This window comes from Chelonia mydas, chromosome 1 (assembly GCF_015237465.2).
Source record: "Chelonia mydas isolate rCheMyd1 chromosome 1, rCheMyd1.pri.v2, whole genome shotgun sequence".
In the NCBI taxonomy this organism is placed as follows: domain Eukaryota; kingdom Metazoa; phylum Chordata; order Testudines; family Cheloniidae; genus Chelonia; species Chelonia mydas.
Window position 1 is genome coordinate 312294356 of NC_057849.1, and position 15507 is coordinate 312309862.

At 39.6% G+C, this 15507-nt stretch overlaps 1 protein-coding gene across 4 annotated transcripts; it reads right to left on the reverse strand.

Moving 5' to 3' along the window:
* Nucleotides 1-251: 251 nt before the first annotated feature.
* On the reverse strand, nucleotides 252-15397 carry CRELD2 (cysteine rich with EGF like domains 2). Of its 4 annotated transcripts, XR_006292132.1 has the most exons (11): nucleotides 15056-15378; nucleotides 14138-14220; nucleotides 12928-13038; nucleotides 10975-11066; nucleotides 9491-9667; nucleotides 8047-8145; nucleotides 5814-5897; nucleotides 4617-4712; nucleotides 4320-4392; nucleotides 3578-3729; nucleotides 3150-3290 (listed from the first exon to the last, which is right to left on the reverse strand). XR_006292132.1 is itself a non-coding variant. In XM_037889061.2 (10 exons), the coding sequence occupies exons 1-10, from the start codon at nucleotides 15203-15205 to the stop codon at nucleotides 793-795; spliced, it is 1092 nt and encodes a 363-aa protein (XP_037744989.1). In that variant the 5' UTR covers nucleotides 15206-15397; the 3' UTR covers nucleotides 252-792. The 4 variants fall into 4 exon arrangements, 3 of the variants coding, with proteins under 3 accessions (XP_037744989.1, XP_043406830.1, XP_043406824.1); XM_037889061.2 differs by lacking the exons at nucleotides 3578-3729; nucleotides 4320-4392 and adding an exon at nucleotides 252-851 and having other exon boundaries at nucleotides 15056-15397; XM_043550895.1 differs by lacking the exons at nucleotides 3150-3290; nucleotides 3578-3729; nucleotides 4320-4392 and adding an exon at nucleotides 3810-3985.
* Nucleotides 15398-15507: the final 110 nt, after the last annotated feature.

Here is a 15507-nt window from a genome sequence, read left to right on the forward strand (position 1 = left end):
TGTGCCTTGGGTAGATACAACACCTAGTATAATGCAAACATTTAAATGTAACCGCTTTATTTAGGAAAAATTTGAACTCATCTAGTTTTGTAGATAACTTTCTGAAGAAACATGCCACTAAGTTTGCTCAGATAGTGAGAGCACTTTTCTCCTATTACTGAAAGCAGAGATTCCTTTGCAGTTTCATCTACTTTCCCCTGTAACTTACATTTAAGGCAGAGCGTGGAGATAGTCTGCAACTTGAGACACACACCAGTCAAAATAAATCTTTATTGAATGCAATATTAGGCATTCAGCTTTCATTTAAGACAAGAGTTTTCCAAAAAGACTCCCTTTTACAGTTTCTAAAAGCCAAATTCTACTATAGAAAAAATATTCACGTCAGAAGTCCCCAGATGGTCAGTCCATTTTGTTTGAATTATGAAGTTCAGGATAAACTTAAGCCCCTCAAAAAGGATTATCAGTCCTAACAGATGCTAGAATGAGAAATAGGCAGTTTGCTTAAGAATAAACTGTTTTTAAATCAAATATACCAATTCAAACAAATTCTATACTTCATCCATCTAGAGTGAGGTTCGTAGTTTGAGGGTTTTATTAAACCTGTATAAAAGTGGCATTTATTTAAGTGAATGAAGAAATGCAGCTGGGAGGGCAATTAATCACTATCAGTTTCCAAAATAATCATACTGGCAACCTGCATATTCAACACCATTTCCACAGTACATCAGGTAAACAGCACTTTAGTCCAATAATTTAAAGTGTAGATATTAATGTCTTCCTTTGGAATGCAGATCATAAATCCTCATGTCCAGCAGATGGAGGTGCAGTTGCCAATGTCTCTACTTCTTCTCCTGTAAAAAGTGTCTCAGTTAGAATAAAGCCTCTAATTATATTTTAGAATAAGTACCACCATATTTGTCACCTTTTGACTCTGGGAACTTACTGTGTTAAGAGAAACTACTCAAGAGTATCCATCAAGAAAGAACCAGCAACATGTGTCAAGTCATACTGAGGAGATGCCTGCTTGCATTAGTCTCCTGTCTTAGCTTTATAAATTGGTTCCAGTCTACAGAGCCTGTGCTTACTTGAGCCAGTGTTTCTATATCATAAGTTCCAGAGGACTTAATTAGAATACACTTATAGCAGAAGCAATCACAATACCAGCAGCAAAAAGAAAAGGAGTATTTGTGGCACCTTAGAGACTAACAAATTTATTTGAGCATAAGCTTTCGTGAGCTATAGCTCACGCTGTATGCATCCGATGAAGTGAGCTGTAGCTCCCGAAAGCTTATGCTCAAATAAATTGGTTAGTCTCTAAGGTGCCACAAGTCCTCCTGTTCTTTTTGCAGATACAGACTAACTCGGCTGCTACTCTAATACCAGCAGCATAGCTTTTTCCATTTTAAGCCTTTGTTTTCACTGTATTATAATTTTGACTTAAGTTTAAGAACAAACAATTTAGGCATTTTGATAACAAGGAGAGACACCCTCTTCCAATTAAAATAAAAGACTCTTAACGTACCTATATCCCAAACAGCTGTAGGAGACTAACACTTAGCAGGGAAATAAGGAGAAGTGCCTTTTGAACATTCTGGTGACATTCAGAGTTATAACCCCATTAATTCACATTCTGAACATGCAATACATCTCTATTCTGTGTTAGACTCAAAATGCCTGATCCAAAGCCCACTAAAGTAAATGGGAATATTTATACTGATTTTAGTGGGCTGTGGGTTGGACCCATAGAACACAGCTAAGGAAGACTGCACACGTGTGGCTAACTTAGCTATTTAGTGAAAATTATACTGAAGGCAAGCATAGCTCAATCCTTCATGACCTTAGGAAGGGTGAAGGAGGGCTTCAGCACAGTATGGCTCACCTGGACTAACGGATTAAAAATCAAAAGGGACCATCACCACCTACTGTGACTGTCAGCTCCCCCATATCACTGGTCATAGATTTCCAACCAGTAATGCAGGCATCAAGCTCAATAACTCGGTCAGATTAAAGCATCTTTTCAATGGCTCTCAACCTTTCCAGACTACTGTACCCCTTTCAGGAGTCTGATTTCTTGCGTACCCCAAGTTTCACCTCAATTAAAAACTACTTGCTTATAAAAATCAGACAAAAAATACAAAAAAGTGCCACAGCACACTATTACTGAAAAATTACTTACTGTCTCATTTTTACCATATTATAAATAAATCAATTGGAAGAAAATATTGTACTTATATTTCAGTGTATCATATATACAGCAGTATAAATGACTCGTATGAAATTTCAATTTGTACCGATTTCACTAGTGCTTTTTATGTAGCCTGTGGTAAAACTAGACAAAAATATCGAGATGAGTTGATGTACCCACTAGAAGACCTCTGTGTACCCCCAGGGGTACAGGTAACCCTTGTTGAGAACCACTATTTCAAGTGACAGAAAATCTGTCACATCCATTAGTGATCTGTTACAATGGTTAATTTCCCTGACCTAAAAATGCGCATCCTATTTCAAATTTGCATTTTCTAGCTTCAACTTCCAACCACTGGATCTATTTATGCCTTTGTCTGCCAAAATAAAGAGCTCTCAGATATCAGAGATCTTCTCCTTGTGTAGGTATTTCCAGACTCTGATTAAGTTCCCCCAGAGCCTTCTCTTTGAACTTCATGGCTTGATCTCCTTAAGTCTCTCATTATAAGGTGTTTTCTCCAGACCACAAATTCTTGTAGCTCTTTTCTGAATCCCCTCCAGTTTAACAATAAGATAGACCCTGGTTTGGATTTTTTTGACCCCTTACACAAGAGGGGCTCTCTCCCAAGGGGAGGACAAAAATAAAAAGCAGTAGAAGGAAAGATACTATCAAATAGAAAGCGGACCAGTAGGACAATAAGATTAAATACTGATACTTCCTATCTGGGAATGCCTTCTCTACCCACAAACAATTTAATATTAAAGACAGTAAAACAGGAGGCCCAGATTAAGGGCTGATGGATGTGTATTACATGCACCCACAGATGAGAAAATGGAAGTGACTGGATACTCTCAGAACAAATATAATGTCAAAGCTGTAGAGTATTCACACCTTGTAAGCCTGATATGTTAGGCATGCTGTACTAAAGTACATTTAGTTTCAGGGCCTTTTTTAAGTCACTCACCTGCTTTTACAGTCTGAACACAAATACCATCTTTTTCTTCAAAGCTTTCTGAACAGACACACGTGTAACTGCCTGGGGTATTAATACAGTCTTCATTTTCTCTTACACACACTTTTTCAGCAAGGTTACACTCATCAATATCTAAAAAAAAAAGTTAACTGCTTTAAAACAAACAACTGTTTAATTTATAGTGAAAACTGCTAGCACCCAGTTCTACGAAAGTGTCCAACAATCAGATACATAGGGGGTTTGCAAAGAACTTTCAAGACACATTTAATTTCAAAAAGGGAAGACAAACATTGCTCTCTTCCTCTGTGGATGTCAAGGCACTTCTAGTATATTCATTTACTGCTCTCCTCAGCACTGAAGAAGGCAGAAATCCTGCCCATAGTTTTGAATTCTGTCTCAAGAATGAGCTTGATTCTGACCTGTCTTGATTCTGCTGACTTCAGACAGATGTCAAACTCATTGGGAGGCGTGTGCTGATTCCATGTTTGATTGTAGATCATGGGGTGGGATAAGTTCAGGACTTTGTACTCATCTCAATATACAGCAAATCTCACAGATGTCAGCGGAAGATTTGCACAGACATCAAGGGGAGATCAGAGGCTTTGCGTAGTAAACTATTTTTTCAGTACCATATGGTCACATTCAATAAGAAAATGCTCCTCTTTAGGCCATCGATACGTCTGCCTGTTTTAATCTTCCCTCCCCGTCTTCCCTTCACTGTTTTGCTCCTTCTTTGTATGTCCTCTGTTCTTCTCTCCAAATTTCCTTCTCCACAGCAACTCCCATTTCCACCCCTTGAGGGGTTCACTCCACCTCTTTTCCCAATGCTAAAGTAACAACCAATGAAATAATTAATATAGACACCGAAGTATCATCCTGGGGCTCCAGAGTTGCCACTCTGATGAGATTAACAGGAGAGAGAGTACCCGTCTGCTGCATTGTTTCAGGCTGCCTGCTAACTCTGGCAGACATGACAAACTACACTGTTCACATTTGCAAGTTTGCTTTTAATAAAAATTAAAGCTTAGAGTCTGCATAACATGAGCATGTATAGTAATTCAGGTCAGAAATCATGAGGCCATATGTTTGACTCTCCTGAATGAGTTATCTTGTCACTATATAGGATATACCAGGAAAAACTTTAAGTGTTAAACGCAATACCTTTTTCCCCTGTGTAGCAGTGTCTAGTCTTTTTAGGCCTTGCTGTAGATCAGTTTAGCCATATGCAGAGTGCCTGAATATTAGAAGGGATCTTTATTTTTACATAAAACCAGTGGACTGCTGAGCTTTTTATTTTATCAAACATTTTGAGCATTTACAAGAGCTGAAGCCCTAACAGACTAACATTTAAAGAGAGACACTCAGCAATAAACCATCTTGTATTCCAGCTTTTGGAACATATGTTGATCCAGCAAGTGCACTACAGTACATTAAGAGTAACTCAAAAATCCAGCTAACCTGTACACTTTTCATCTTCTATTGTGTATCCAGACAAGCAGTTTTTACATTTGCCAGAACCTTCTCCTGTGCAGCCTACACAGCTAGCATCGCATGCTAAAACAAAAACACCATTAATGAATACTGGAATGCAGATGAGATGTAAACAGAAAAGATTGTATCTTGAACTTAAGCTCACAAACTTTACATAAGAGGGGGAAAAATGTGAAAGAAATTATAGTTCCCAAAATACTAACTTGTTCACATGTTCAACATGGAACCACCTATAGGCCTCTCCCCATCTCCCCCTAGTCAGGACTGGGCACTATTATAAGGATGTTTAACTGAACAATAGGACAGCCCCTGATGAGCTCCAAATTAGTTTCTTCACTGTTGTGCATTTAATTTTGTAATCTTTACTTTGGATTTTGGGGAGGAGGGTAATTCAGCTTCCTTGATTTGAAAACGAAACAAAGAACATGAAAAGAAACTGCCTGTGCTGGTTAATATTAACATTTAAACATTCCTTGTGGGCAGTGGAGGGTACCCATTATTAAGCTGAATAGTTTCTACTATTTAGCCAGACAGTTTTCTGCAGTGAGGGTTTAACATGGCAACAATACATTAGTTTACATTGTGAGGACTTTGTGAAATGGAAAAAAATATATATATATTTAGTTTTCTTCAAGTATTCCAGAAAAGTCCACTTTAAGTTGAAACCAAGCACAGAAAGTTTGGTCAATAAAGAAAGTTTCAGAAAGCTAAGAGCAAGGAAAAGCTGAAAATAATTAATGGTATTCTAGGTGTAACTATACCATCATTTAGTGCTGCAAATAGTATAAGAGGCTTTAAGTGTTTTATAAACAAAGTTGATTTATAATGGTGACATACACAAGGTTGTAAAAAAATTGCAGTATGCGTCATTACTAATACATTCAGATTCTGAACACCAGCAACAAACTTCAGGACACTCTACAGATGATGTCAATTATACAAACATCCCTCAAATGAAATATGAAAAAAGGAAGAGGGCACAAACAGCAAATTCTCTTATTCTAACTTTTGGTTAGGACAGAAAAAAATTATAGTTAAATTAAAAAAGGGTATTTTTGAAGCAACAGTATTAGTCACGCTTGTCTAGCGGAAGAAAGTAACAGAATTTGTTCCATTCTATATAGATCAAATATTATTCTAAATGTTAAGGTATTGAAAGGAAACCTTTGCATATAAAAGATCCATTTGTGTTTAGACAGTACTGATCATCTTTGCAAGGAGAAGCTTCTACAGCACATTCATCCACATCTGAAACATAAGAAATGACACAGGTTATCTACAACTGTGGAATGTGGTTAAGTTAGCATAATGTTTAAGTGTTAATCTTCAACATCCTGTAAGAACTACTTTATACAGGTCATGATCCAAGTCCTCTGAAGTCAATAGAAAGACTCCCATCCGATAGGTTTGCATCAGGCCCACAATGTCCTGAAAGCAGAAAGTAGTCAGTGCCCAGTATTAATTTGCCCAACTTGAAAAAAGTATATTTGACACTCAAATACTAATGAAGTTTCATAGTACATAGTAAAGTTTCAAAGCTGTATTAAGTCAATGCGTTCAGTAGTAAACTTTTGAAAGGAGAACCATAATATTTTGTTCAGAGTTACAAACATTAAGTTTTGAACAACCTCCATTCCTGAGGTTCTACTGTATGTAACTTGCAATATTCAGACTTGCAATATTCAGACAGTCACTTCTACCTCACTCGAACACTTCTGCTTTTGCTGCTCCCATGTTACTAAGCCAGCAAAGTGCTCTAGGTGTTGTTAAAGATACAAGATTGAAGAGGAAAGTACAACACAGGATTGGAAAAGAAATTAAGTTTGATTAACAAGCCATGTTGAACATTAATGCCACTTTAGGAAGCCAAGTACACGCTCATTTTGGTTGTAAATTCAAGGAAAGGGTGCAAATCCACTCAACTAAAAATCAGACAGAGTAAGGCTACTTGGGTCATCCTTGCTGCCCACTTCTTCCTGCTGCTGCTTACACCATAACTATTATTTCCTTGATGTAACTTGTACAGATTCTTTTCCTACAGTGTTCTACACTTACCTACACAACTATAGGCAATAGCTGTAATTCTGTTGATTGTATACTAGTTTTCATGCCAGTGACTTCTAAAGGGGCCATGTCTACACAAGTTTTCTTTGTTTTTTTGTCCAAAGGCTTGTGGTAATTGTATCTGATCCACTTACTACTGCTAAACCTTGGTACTGATAAAGTGTAAATATGTAGATTTAATTCTGTAGTACTGAGAATTAAGAGACCATCCAGAATGTCTTGATACCACCTACTTCGGGCAGCTACAAGTAGTACTGAAAGACTTGCTCTATACCAGTGGATCGCAAAAAAATTTTTGCGGACCACTTGAAAATTTCTGAGGGTCTCGGTGGACCACTTAATGATCTTTCCAATTGTCATTTGTACTGTTAGCTAACTATTGTAAAGCAATTTGGATAAAAGCGCTATTAAAAATAAAAAAACAATTTTTTTGTTCTATAAATAAAAGCACACTCATATTTTTAATATCAGTAGTCTTACCTTTTTAATGCAACGGATGTGCCCTCTCTCCCCTGCCATGGCAGCTCCTGAGCTGTGGCTGGGAAGGAGAGGGTCTTTCCCCGGCAGCCACAGCCCTGGAGCTGGGGAAAGTCACCTCTTTCTCTGGCTGCCACAGCCTTCACATCCCAAATTCCCCCCCTCCCCCACACACCTCTTCTCACCCCACTTCCCCCTCCCACCTACCCTCTATTCCCCCCCCAGGGCGACCACCTTACCTTACATGTGCGTCTTTTCCAGGGTCCAGGCACCTAAGTAGCGAAGCCACGCCTGCGTGGCTCCACTAATTAGGTGGGTGGCCCTTCATTCTCTCATGTCCGGCCACCCAGGTGCACACCTTAGAGGGAACTATCTGTGGACCTGCATAACTTTTCTATAAGTTCTCTTAGGCAATCCCACAATACATAGTATGATGCCATTCAAGGTATTCCTAAAGCACTAATTAAAAATATTTAGTATTCAAATGTACCCACGTTTATCAGCAACGCGATATTTGATATATCTGCATTTGTGGTTCAGTGGATTACAGATGCAAGCTTTCAGTTCAGATTACTTGGTATATCTCAGACTGAACATTTGTTATGCTGTTGAAAAGCATTTTATTGAGAAAAAGGAAGATATCCTTCCGGTATTGCCATGCATTATGTTACAAGTCAGGAATCAAGAGACCACCATAAATCACAGAACACATTGAGCTAGTTTTCAGAAGGATACCATAAATGCTCTTATAGTGGAATGGTTTCAGATTGATGTGGTCTAAGCTTATTGATGTTCACTTCAACTATTTTTTAAAATGTGTTTAACTTTGTGTTAGCATGGACAAGACCTTGCTTACCCACACAGGTTTCTTCCTCATTTTTGATCCAGCCCTCTTTACAATCTTTGCAGTCTTTGTCAGTTGAGCCAGTGCAAGTTTTACAAGCATCATGGCAAGCTAGAAAAAGATTTTGAGCGGTTAGAGCTACATTAACTTATGCTTTAAACAAATTAGATTTTCTTTCAAACTGTAAGTCTTCAGGCAACCAAATACTAGGATTGACCAGAAATTACCTGATCACATTAACGTATAAATATGATTCTTTATAAAAAAACTCAGATTTATTCTGATCATATATATTATTTTAGTTTTAACCACACACACTACCAAAATCTGACCACCTACAGAGTAGAAGAGAGCAAGCATTTTAACTAGCAACACTATACAACTAGCTGGGTTTTTTGTTTTTGTATTTTGCATAAGTATAATGAAGAGGTGGGACAGAATGTAGTTACCCACATTAGAACTTAGTAAGTACAGAGAGGTTGGCACCCTTGTGTTGAGAGGAGAGCCATGAGATTATTTGATCATTAGAAGTGGTTAGAACCAAATTTCACCTCATCAGAAATATAGCAACTCCTGCAACCCTTTGTTCACTAGCACAGTGTTGGGGCACTAGTTTAGTACTAACCCAGAGCAGTGCTACCTACTGAATCAGCAAACTTCACTTTTTTTAGCACATAATATTGCTTTAGGTTCCAACAACCTGAGATGGTACTGGCCTCAAAAGGCTTGGTGAAACATGCTATGCATCCAGCATTAGGATTTGATACTACTGGATAACATTTCTTTAGATCATAATATGAAGCAAGTCAGATGGAAAAAAAGTGCTTAATAACTGCGTTATAACACTGCCAAATTGTGCTACTAATAGTTCAGTTAATGTTAAGTAACATTTTTAGTTAAATCCTACAATCATGTTTTTTAAGCTACTAAATTAGTCTGCTCTGTACTGAATTGCAAAATTAGACTGTGAGGTTTTTTATGTTTTAGATGGAACTTGAAAGTATTTTTAGCCAAAATCCATTTAAGTGACCAGGACAGGCTATTACACAGGCTATAATATAGACCATTATATGGTAACCTACGGTCAAAATTTCATAGGATATTTGCTACATATTTTAATGTATTATCTTCTGCCATTAAAATCAATAGTTACATTTAATAATTGAATTCTGCTACAAAGTTACTTAAAGATTATTGTCAGAAGAGATTAACAAAAAACAAAGACCGTTCAGAAGAACGATTTGCCAGATCCTCCACCACCATGGAACATGTGCATGACTGATACGTCTCACTGTTAAGACACAGTAATTTAACCATTCTGATATTTTCCCCCCTCTCATTTCTTGTCAGCTCATATCCTCTACTTGCACGATTTTCTAAGATATTTTATTTAATATATTAGAATTCTTAACTACTAACAAAGGGTTATACAAAGATGAAAGCAAATGCTAGTTACCTGCACAAACTGAATGTGTATCATTTTTCAGGATGCTGTAATAACCATCAGCGCAGTCTAGACAAAACTCTCCTGTGTACTCCCTGTTACAACTGCATGATCCATCCCCACCTCTAGTGCCATCTCCATCACAGTGACCATTTCCATGACAAGGCCTTTCTGATCCACCACGACATGCTACAAAGAGAGTTAAAACATTATAACTTAGAACTTTTCATTACTATGGGGTAAAAAAACCTTGACATTCTAAACAGGAATATTTTCTATCTTCTTCCAGACCTACCCATCTCCTTCCACCCATTCCCAAATTAGCCAATAAAAAGTGAGGGGGGAATTTATTTTTCACACTAGAAGATCACATCATGTGCAGAACCTCCTCATAAGTTGTGGTCTACTCTTGAAACCAAAAAAAAGTCCCATGACAGGGTCTTACTTGTGTACGTCAGTATACAAGTCAATGCCAATAATCAATGTCTCAGGGACATCTGACATTAAAATAATGTGTTTCAGATAAAGACTGGTTTTCATAAATATTTTGGAGTTATCTGGAGTTTACCTGTTGTGCTGAATTTCTTTTTAGATCATTTCTTGAAAAATAGATGTAAGAAAATAGATTTGCTGAAAAAAGGTAGCAAAGAGGCTTAGATTGAGGAATGACCCTACCCTTTGCTCACTTGCACATACACATCCAAATGTTCTAACTCCAACCAGCGCCAGTATGAAATAGCTATGTCTGTGCTATCTGCTTACTGGAGTTTTGACTAAGTTAATTCCACGTCTTAAATGAATGTGTGTTTCAGGAAGACAAATTTCATGTACTTTGGAATTCATTTAGTTAGGCTTCATCTATTTAGCAATTAACAAAAAGATAGTCGGATTGCGAGGAGTGATCAGATTGAAACTGCAGACAGGTATTAATGGCGCTACTTATAGGAGAGGTCAATTTTTGATCTAATCCACTCCTCTTCCCACCCACTTCTCCTACTCTTTTCCCAGAATCACCTAGCAACTGTGCTTCCTCTGCTGCTGCTCCTAAACCTCTCCAGCTGCCTCCCTCCCATTTCTCCTATCTCCATTCCACCTGATCCTCAACTGTGGATTTGCCTGTGTCTTCCCCAGCAGCCTCCAGGATACTTCGCTGTCTCTGGCCTCTCAACTGCTGTTCCATCTTCAGCTACACTAGCTACTGCCATATGTGCACACGCTTCCTGCTACTTACTATACTACTATTGTATATAGATCACCATGGTATCTGGACACTAACCCTCATTGTTATGATTCTGCCTGCTCAGCCCCACTTCAAGATACCACTTCCCTCTCACCTCTTTTGATCTGGACCCCCATTAAGTCAGATGGAGTCTCCAGCAAAGTTCTATTTTTACAAAGCGGTTCAGGATAGACAAGCATTAGACGACTGGATAAAACAGAGCCAGCATACTCATGGGTTTAAAATGACTGTAATATTTTTTAATTTAAAGAAATACCAAGGCAGTCTGGTCCATATGTTCCAGCAGGGCAGCAAACTTCAGTAGTTTCTATACAAAACCATTTAAACAAGTCAGGATACTTCTTCTTTCTGTAGAATAGACATTAAATTTCTTAAAAGGAGTAAAGATTCCTGTATCTAGCACATCACACAACTCAACAAAACTCTACTGTTTGAAATATACATGTTTAAAACAATTCTCAAGAGTAGTGCATGGGCAAACGTCTCACCTTGGCTGACACTATTATAAAAAAAGTGAAGGGTAGTTTTGGAGGACAGAACAAAAATAAATCAAAACATATGGATTAAATAATTTTAAAATGTATCACAATTTTTTTCTGTCAACAATGGAAAGAGCTATCTTAATTCAGTGACGCCTTCCAGAAAGAGCTATCTTAATAGGATTCCTAAATGGGAAGATTTCAGAGTAGCAGCCGTGTTAGTCTATATTCTGCATCCGATGAAGGGAGCTGTAGCTCACGAAAGCTTATGCTCTAATAAATTGGTTAGTCTCTAAGGTGCCACAAGTACTCCTTTTCTAAATGGAAAGAGGTATCTTAATTCAGTGACGCCTTAATTCTGGAAGCCTTCCAGAATCTGATGGTATTCCAAAACCAAATTACTTTAAACCTTTTCTGTTTATTACACACCTTTCATTATTTAAAGAGTTTTTGTAGCTCTCATTTCATATCCCGACTTTAAAAAATACAGGGAAAGGTAAACAGTGAGGCAACAGTCCAACCAGCTAATTTTTTTCTTAAGGTATGGAATATAGCATAAACCTGGGCAACCTGCGGCACATCAGGGTAAGCTGATTGTGGGCCACGAGACATTTTGCCAATATTGACCTTCTGCAGGCACAGCCCCCTGCAGCTCCCAGTGGCTGCGGTGCACCGTTCCCAGCCAATGGGAGCTGCAGGAAGTGGCAGGCTGTAGGGACGTGCTGGAGTACATGATGAAGTAATACAAGCATAATTGGCCCTACTAATCCCAGGTTAATTTGGCAGAACTGGCAGTTAGAGGGGCTACTTTTTTACCTGTAAACTGAGAAAATATCTGGAATTATGGAAGAGATATGGAATCCTACAAAGCCATCCTCACTGAGTATGATCTTTATTTATTTATATTACAGTAGTACGTAGAAGTCTTAACCATTGATCAGGATGGGAACAGTAACAAACCGTGGGATTGCACCAAAGGCTATTAGAAAAATGCTACAAATTCACAAGGGATCAAATCCCTGGACTCACATTAGCATCAACCTTCTATACAGTGAGTTAGTAAGCCAGGAAAACAACCAAAAAGAGGCAGTATGTACACACTGCCTGTGTCTTTAAGGTAATGTTCATATAGGACAAACAACAAGAAACTCCACAGGCTCATAGATCTAGCAATTGATCCATACAAAGGTAAATAGAACAATATGCCATTTATTGTGAATAATCTTTCAAAATTTAAGAAGAGCTAGGTCTTTTTGCTCAAGGTACTTGAACAGAGATCTCAAGATACTTTTAATAAGAAAAAAGGTTTGCCAGGGTGTCTTAGCTAAATGTCTACCTTTCCTCATTGCTGTACTGCATGCCAACTGGGTACTACCGTTCAGTCCAGAGATTGCTGCATTTCATAATACTTTGTGTATAGAGGTAATAAAGTGCTTTTAGAGCCTTTGGAATGAGAGGTGCAGTATAAATATAAAATAACCTCAGAATAATTTCATAGCTACACTATGCACTTTCTCCACAGTTTACCCTGATTCCATAATCCTAATTGATCAATGACCACACAGAGAAAGAAACAGTAGCTTCTTACTGAGTTATTGTAGCGTGAAGGGGGAAAAAAAAAGTGAGGCTGAGCTGTTCTTATTGATCAAACAGAGGATTTGGTAAAGATGGACGGTCCTCTTAGATATTTATCCACAAATAAAGACCTCACTAGAGATTTTGTTACCTACAGTTTGAACCACCAGTTCTCTATATGTTCTTCATGCTCTTCTACCATGTTGTTGCATTCAAAGTTACTGCTGTCACACAGGTTCTCTATGATCTCTACAAGACGGATTTCGCTAGAAGGGAAAAAGTTACAAGTTTAAAATTAATTTAAGAATGGTATGTGATCACTGAGTATCTAGACTCCAACCTCTTAATTTTTATTACATGATCACTTTGTGGTGTGATATGGGCCACTTCCCAAATATAGCAACAAAACAACTCTTGCAGAAGCATTAAGAGTTAGCTAATATTGCATCATCAACTAAGCAGCCAGCACCAGTGAAGAACAAAATCACAAGAACCACTAATTTTACCAGTTATATTTATAGATGATAGTGGGTTGCAAAGGAAAAAAGAAATAATTTTCAACCACAATATTTTTAAAAATTATCAGATACTTATATTTATCAGTAAAATCAGATACGGGCAAGCAATATAAATCCACAGCTTTGGTAGTTACTCAAATCTAGAAGTTTCACGCTAGCATCTTATTACTCAGAGACCAAAATTCAATACTGAATTTGCAGATTGGGAGAAGAATGCAATTCAAACTGGCAGGTTTTTTTATCCTGCATATGCAAGAAATGGGAAGGTAAAGCATAAACTGTTCTAGCATTGAAACAGGGAGAAAGTCTGGACCTTTGGATTGCTGTCTCTCAAAGTTGGTCCAATAAACGGTATTACCTCACCCTCTTTATCTCTCCAGTATCCGGGGACCAACACTGCTAAAACACCACCACATTCTACAATAGTGCAGGCATTTAGGGACCGATTATTTAACAAACTCTAATGCAACAAATATGACCACATCTTGGGATTAAGATCAAGCCTATGATAGCTCTGACAGAGAAAAAAAACAAACAAACTACTCAATAAATGGCTAAATAACCTCACAAGATTTTCAACAGCGTGAGATAATGGAGCCTAGTTTTTGGTAAAAATCAGATAGAGGGTTAAAACACTGGACTGTAGTCTTCACCAAAAACTGCTAATATCCCTGGAAGTATCAAATTGGTTGTATTTGATCAGAAATCATTAAGAACACATAGCTTTATTTTATTATTCTACAAAAAATACGTTCAATATTTATGCTTTTGTACAGACTGCTATAACATTATGGCAGATGAGAAGCATGGCTTGGTCATGAAGTAAAAGTTCATAGATATACTGTACCTGGATTCATACTTGGATAGTGTTTTCTCTTCCCAAGCAGTGTTCCCACCACCAAAATTCTTTTTTGCTGTATCCGCCAATCCCTACAGAAAACAAAATACTTTTTAAAAATAAGTTTTATTGAAATAATTATCCATGTAGACCTTTACTATTAAAAAGGTAATCACATTTTAAGTGTAATGGGGAAAAAAGCAATATTTATAACTTTCACAACATGCAAAGTTGTGATAGGTGCCTAACAAACAAGATTTTGAAGCTTACCATCAAATGTTATATGAGACAATGCGATGAAAGGCAATGGGGGCAGGGAGGGGGGTTAGAAGAGAGATGGAAAAAAAAAAAGATAAGTTACAATAGTACCTGGTGCCTAGATTGTCATTTGCATAATAAGGTTCTGGAATAGTCTTTATTAAGATTGGTTTCCTGGCTGCCCTATGGGAATGTGAGTGAAGTCCCAGCCTCACTGAAGTCACTGGAAGTTTTGCCATGGAGTTCAATGGGGCCGGAATTTTACCCCAATACTCGGATGAACGTTCCCACAGGTAGCGTCTCACACACACACGCATCCGTAGAACAGAAGAGCCAAGGTGACAACAAAGAGCCGGAGCAGAGTCGCTCCCGCAGCCGGCGCATCAAACCGGGCGGAGAATGAACCACTGCCCGATGTGCTGAAGTCTCAAACCCCATTAGCTCAGCAGCCCCAAGAAGAGATGCGAAGGGAGCCTCTCGCCCCAGCACAGCGTGAGGCACGGACCGCCCCTGCCCCGCCAGCAGCCCCGGACCCCTGGAGCGAGGCTCCGCTCTAGGAGGGCGCACCAGGCTGGGCGCCTGCCCCGCTCTCGGGGCCCCGGACGCCTGGGTTCCATCTCCGTGGGCCCCCGTGTCCCTGTGACGCGCGGCTCCCCCGGCCGCGCCCACCTGGTTGAAGCGGTCCGCGATGCCCCGGCAGGTGGCGCAGGCCTGGCGGGGCCGCGGCCCGGCGCCCCGGGCGGGGGGCAGCAGCAGGGCAGCGCACAGCACCAGCGCCGCGGCCACCGGCGCACAGCCGCGAGGCGGGCCGTGTTTCATGGCGCGGGGTCAGGGGGAAGCGGGCCACAGCCGCCCCTCGCTCAGGAGCCGGCCACCGGCGGCGCCCCACAAGCTACCCTCACAAGCCGCGAACCGAGCCGAGCCACGCCGGCCGGCCGGGCCCAGCCGCTGCCCCCATTCGGATTTCCGCGTCAGCCCCACGCATACTCCAACCCCCGGCGCCCATTGGAGCAGACAGCGAGCCCGTGGGAACGTGGCCCAATCAGAGCTCGCCACGCTCGGGGCCAATGAGAACGGACGTGTAGGCCCGGGGCGGAGATGGGCAGGAAGCCGCAGGAGAA

Bases quoted from the DNA above. Each gene is read 5' to 3' on its own strand.
- CRELD2 (XM_037889061.2), bottom strand. From the start codon at position 15,205: ATGAAACACGGCCCGCCTCGCGGCTGTGCGCCGGTGGCCGCGGCGCTG. The intron at 14,221-15,055 runs GTGGGCGCGGCC...TGTTTTCTGTAG, and splicing joins TCGCGGACCGCTTCAACCAG to GGATTGGCGGATACAGCAAA. The intron at 3,291-4,616 runs GTTAGCTGGATT...TTTTTTTTTTAG, and splicing joins AGAAGATGAAAAGTGTACAG to ATATTGATGAGTGTAACCTT.